This window comes from Penaeus japonicus, unplaced genomic scaffold, assembly GCF_977035675.1.
Source record: "Penaeus japonicus unplaced genomic scaffold, GWHDUDI00000001_assembly GWHDUDI00000015, whole genome shotgun sequence".
NCBI lineage: Eukaryota > Metazoa > Arthropoda > Malacostraca > Decapoda > Penaeidae > Penaeus > Penaeus japonicus.
In genome coordinates this window covers 34,714,320-34,719,319 of record NW_028234417.1, presented here as the reverse complement: position 1 = coordinate 34,719,319, position 5,000 = coordinate 34,714,320, and the positions used below count along the sequence as shown (strand labels likewise).

The window sequence follows — 5,000 nt, the reverse complement described above, 5'->3', positions numbered from 1 at the left end:
TAAGTAGATAGATTGGCTGGCAGTGAGGTTACTGATATGAGAAAAAAGAAATAATTTGTTGCCAATCACAGGTACGGTAATACTGGAGACAGCAGGTCATTAAATCATCAAAATCAACACAGAAAATAACAGATATGTGTATTATTAGAGATAGCAGGGGAAATAAAAGGTAATTATATCATCAAAGGTATCATAGGAAATACCCATCAAGTAAGTAGATTAAAGTTTCCGCAGGGAATAACAAGTACATCACCAATGGTAACAAAAGGAAGTAACAATAAAATGTAGCATGTTGTTACTTTGCAGGTTTGAAGGAGCAGTGTCCACGGAAGGCGAAGAAGTACCCGTCCACCGTTAGATACAGGTCAGGTGTGCAGGTCTCGTTGCAATGTTGAATCCAGTCGTCCAACAAAGGGGGGAGGGGGATTTTGTCATCCTTTCTTTTTGTTGCTTTTGTTGAGCAGTCGTTGAGTCGAAATGCAACTGTAATGTTCCGGCAGGGGACAACAGTACAGAGGAAGATCTTTGACACAAGACCACAGTTCCGAAGGAGGGACTTGGTTATCCTTCTCATCTCCAGAAATACCTTTTGCTCAAGCACTGACACAGTGATCTTATTTTCATTTTAACTTACGAGCCATCTGCCCGATTTTTGAGTTCATGTTAACAGTTAGTGACGAGCGTGGAGCCGTCCAGAGACAAAACTCAGGTAAGGTACTTTGTTACAAGTATCGCACTACAGCTTGTTAATTGTTGCAGCTTGTGGGGGGCGCCATCCCTGGTCCTCTCTAACTGCAGCCTGGTTGATGCTAGATCAATCCCTACACCAGACACACTTATCCTTCGCGTAAACACCATCAGGATCCAACACTATTTTCAGGTCTCCTTCAACAAGTCGTAGTTCTCTTTGCAGATGACGTCAGGCTCAACACAACCGGAAGCCTCTGCTATCACACACGACAAAGTCTGATGAGTGGAAACATGGAGTACGGTGGAGAAAGATGGTGGGTCGTCTACAGCTTCCTATTCTGCATTATTAATCTTCTAGTACAATGATTCCTTCCTCGAGCAGTAGTGTGATAACCCCAGAGGACATGGAGTTAGGAACTGAGTTAGGAACTGCAGCAGGAATTCGTGGTACAAGGTAGTTGTGTTGCATGAGTTGCATGGGAAGGGCAGAGTGGCTGTGGGTTCCTCACTCTCTTCCTCATGTGTGTGTGTGTGTATCATCAGTCACGACGCCAGTCACCCTGGTCCGTGCTATGCAAACATTAATCTCGTTTTCGAAAAGAAACATATTTCTTCTTTGCGACAAGAACTTGAATCCATTTCATACAGCTGTGGGGGGTGGGGGGCTGGTCCTCTGGTCCTGCAGCCTGGTTGATGCTAGATCAATCCCTACACACACACCAGACACCCGCGTAAAACACCCATCAGATCCAACAGCTCCCCAACCTTCTTTTCACAAGTCGTAGTTCTCTTTGCAGATGACGTCAGGCTCAACACAACCGGAAGCCTCTGCTATCACACAAGACAAAGTCTGATGAGTGGAAACATGGAGTACGGTGGAGAAAGATGGTGGGTCATCTACAGCTTCCTCTTCTGCACTATTAATCTTCTAGTACAATGATATAGTACAGTGATAACCCCAGAGGACATGGAGTTAGTAACTGAGTTAGGAACTGCAGCAGGAATTCGTGGTACAAGGTAGTTGTATTGCATGAGTTGCATGGGAAGGGCAGAGTGGCTGTGGGTTCCTCACTCTCTTCCTCATGTGTGTGTGTGTCATTAGTCACTACGTCAGTCACCCTCGTTTTCGAAAAGAACTTCATTTATTGCGACAGCATTCTTGAATCCATTCTAAAATAAAATAAAAATATATGATAAACCATTGACAAAACAATAAGTGCAACAGCATATGGCAGCATTAGACTAAGCTGATAATGACAATATGACAGGTATCTCTAAGTTACGTAAAACGCTCCGAAATCAAGTTATAATACTTTAATGACTTGAAGTAAACTTTTTTTTATGAATACTCAAACGTTAATTACATGACGATCTTTTTTTATAGACCGGAGCATTGTATTTCCATCTCCAGCTGTAGTCAGACTACCTCTAACTTCTCTCCTTCTCCACTGAAGGCCATAACAAGGCAAACAATGACGACATAATCAAGAACAGGCCACTACAATAATATAGCAAAGTACATCAGTGGCTATCATCCCTTTTTACCTCTGGAGAGTCCTTTTGTCTACGAATATATTAAAGGGACCTCCTAAATCTGCCATGTGAGATAAAGGCTTCGACACACAAAGAATATAGTCCAGGGTGACATCCCGTGCAACAGGATCTCATAATGCAATCGTTCAAACTTATCGAAATCCTTACAGATATAAACGTTTATCCACATCACTAAAACTCCAGTTAAGATGTATTATCTTAATGACACGATTGTTGCACCAAAACAAATGCATAAAACAAAACCGAGAACGCTTAACGGTGCAATTGCTAAACTCCTTGTGAAATATGCTTATCACCGGGATCCGCATACTCCTGGTTATGAAACAATGAGGTACGCAGAATTGATATAAGCATTATTAAGCATTGTCACCAAGTAGTCATTCATTATGACAGTGATCGGGCATTCATCGTTTTTTTTTTTGTACATGTACATGTTCTTAAGATACAAATCAGTGTTATAGCCAGATTATTTTTGTCATACTGTAAATATACCAAGGATACCTCCTTCATGCAGAAGTAGCAGAAAATCTGACCCAGATTATCAAATAGATTACCTCTATTTTCTTTAGTCTTGGAGGGCTGTTGTGGGAACATTGCCCCCCACCCCCTACCTACGGAGGGGTGTTGTGGGAACATTGCTCCCCCCACCCCCCAGCCCTACGTCACCCCCCACATTTCAAAGATATCTCCCACGCCCCTGAATTCGTGAGATATCAACACCTAGCGAGGCAGGATCCCCGAGAGCAGAGTCCTAGACGGGAAATCCTGGAAACACGCAGATACTCTCCGTGCATGGTATCTTTATCATGAAATCTCAGTTTCATATGTTCTACGCATTAAGCCGGAATCGTATGCATATCGTTTATATAATCACATAAACACGTGTCTATATCACGTATCCGTATACAGATACATAGGTATAGATGCATACATAATGAAGTGAATACAAATACACGAGCTTATGCATAAGTATCCATACACAAGAATGCACGCATACACATAAACACTCACACATGTACACACATATATTCGTATATATATATATGGGGGGGGGGGGGTATATTAAAATCAAATCCCAGTATATGATCCTCATGTTGTTGTTTTTTCTCTCTCTCTCTCCCTCTCTCTCTCTCTCTCCCTCTCTCCCTCCCTCCCTCCATCCCTCTCTCTCTCTCTCTCTCGTCTTATCGCTTCAGAGAAATCGTCAAGACGCGTCTCGATTCCGCATTAGGCATAAATAAACATTCTTTTGTCTAAACTTACGTCACACATCCTACCTAGTCCTCCGATGTCCTTCGTTGAGATCGGGTGTGTGTGTTGGCACAGGATGGCGTCTCTCTGGACTTTTCTCCTTTCATCAGTGGCTTTCGTCATCTCCTTTGAGGTCCAGGACGGTAGGTCTTCGTTCTCGTTTCGCTGTTGATGTTCGGAAAGATACTTTGATATTCCTACTTGCATACTATGTATATGAATGAATATGAATGTGTATATATATGTGTATATGTGTGTATATATGTATATATATATATATATATATATATATATATATATATATATATATATATATATATATATATATATATATATATATACGTATATTGTATATATATATATATATATATATATATACTATTTTATATATATATATATATATACGTATATATGTGTACATATATATATATATATATATATAATATATATATATATATATATATATATATATATATATATATATACATATATATATATATGTATTGTTATAAAGTATATTATATATATATGTATTATATAAGTATATATATATGTATATATATATATATATATATATATATATATATATATATATATATATATATGCTTTATATAAGAAGTTACCTGGTATACCTCGAGTATATATATAGGTCTTCCCTATCCGAAGGAGCCATATATAAGGCTGATCGGCTTAACCAATATACTGAGCTGTGTGTGCAAAGGGTCGACGTCACGAGCGGAAGGTTCACGCGAGGATGTCCTGCGGGCACGCCGGCATGGGTCGTGTCAAGCGGGGCGTTCGTCGATGTCCCTTTACAAGAGAGAGGTTTCCGGGACTCGAAAGGAGCTCTTCAGGAATCGGTCATTCTGTTTTCCAAGGAGGCCTTCATCCCGATCTTGAGACTGGCCGGAGGGGAGTTCGAACTGGGACTCCGAGGTGGTCGTCTGGTAACGGGTGGCATCGTGAATCCCTTGCCGGCCATTCCGCACCATTTCGTGTTCGAGACATTTGCAGACGGGACTCACAGGACGCTGAAGGTAATGAGGACTAAGACGTTGAGAAAATGCGACACAATAGACTCGATTTAACATGGAAATACATTAACGCGTTTAACACAGTCTTACAAATGCCGTATGCTCATCGACAGGTGTTCTACGGTAAACACCAAGTGTTGTCAGAGCCTCTTCAGGGCACTTTCGCATCCGTGGCAGTTTCGGGTGGCAGCAGAATGATGGTGATAGTGCAGAGACTCCAAGAAGAGACGGAAAAAACATCTTGCGTGGCGGATCTCGGGAGAAGTATGACAAAAGAGGATCGCTCTTAGATGCCTGGATATATCGCTTTAGTTTTCAGTGTATAAACTTTAAATGAAAAAAAAAAAAAAAATCCAGATAAATGTATACACGAAAATAATCAGATTGACAAACATCCCAACAAAAAAATCAAACGCTAAGAGAAATAATAAAAAAAAATCTAACATCAAATAGAATAAAAACTCTATCCA

The 5,000-nt window shown here is 40.4% G+C and overlaps 1 protein-coding gene across 1 annotated transcript in view; it reads left to right on the top strand.

Moving 5' to 3' along the window:
* Positions 1 to 1,657: 1,657 nt before the first annotated feature.
* The window catches only part of LOC122262344 (uncharacterized), a 4,302-nt gene continuing 959 nt past the window's right edge, over positions 1,658 to 5,000 (top strand). The window contains exons 1-8 of the mRNA XM_086544257.1: positions 1,658 to 1,707; positions 2,102 to 2,155; positions 2,272 to 2,291; positions 2,428 to 2,575; positions 2,814 to 3,039; positions 3,154 to 3,161; positions 4,146 to 4,533; positions 4,644 to 4,794. Coding sequence (XP_086400383.1) covers positions 1,658 to 1,707; positions 2,102 to 2,155; positions 2,272 to 2,291; positions 2,428 to 2,575; positions 2,814 to 3,039; positions 3,154 to 3,161; positions 4,146 to 4,533; positions 4,644 to 4,794 — 1,045 coding nt within the window. The remainder of the gene's footprint in view (positions 1,708 to 2,101; positions 2,156 to 2,271; positions 2,292 to 2,427; positions 2,576 to 2,813; positions 3,040 to 3,153; positions 3,162 to 4,145; positions 4,534 to 4,643; positions 4,795 to 5,000) is intronic.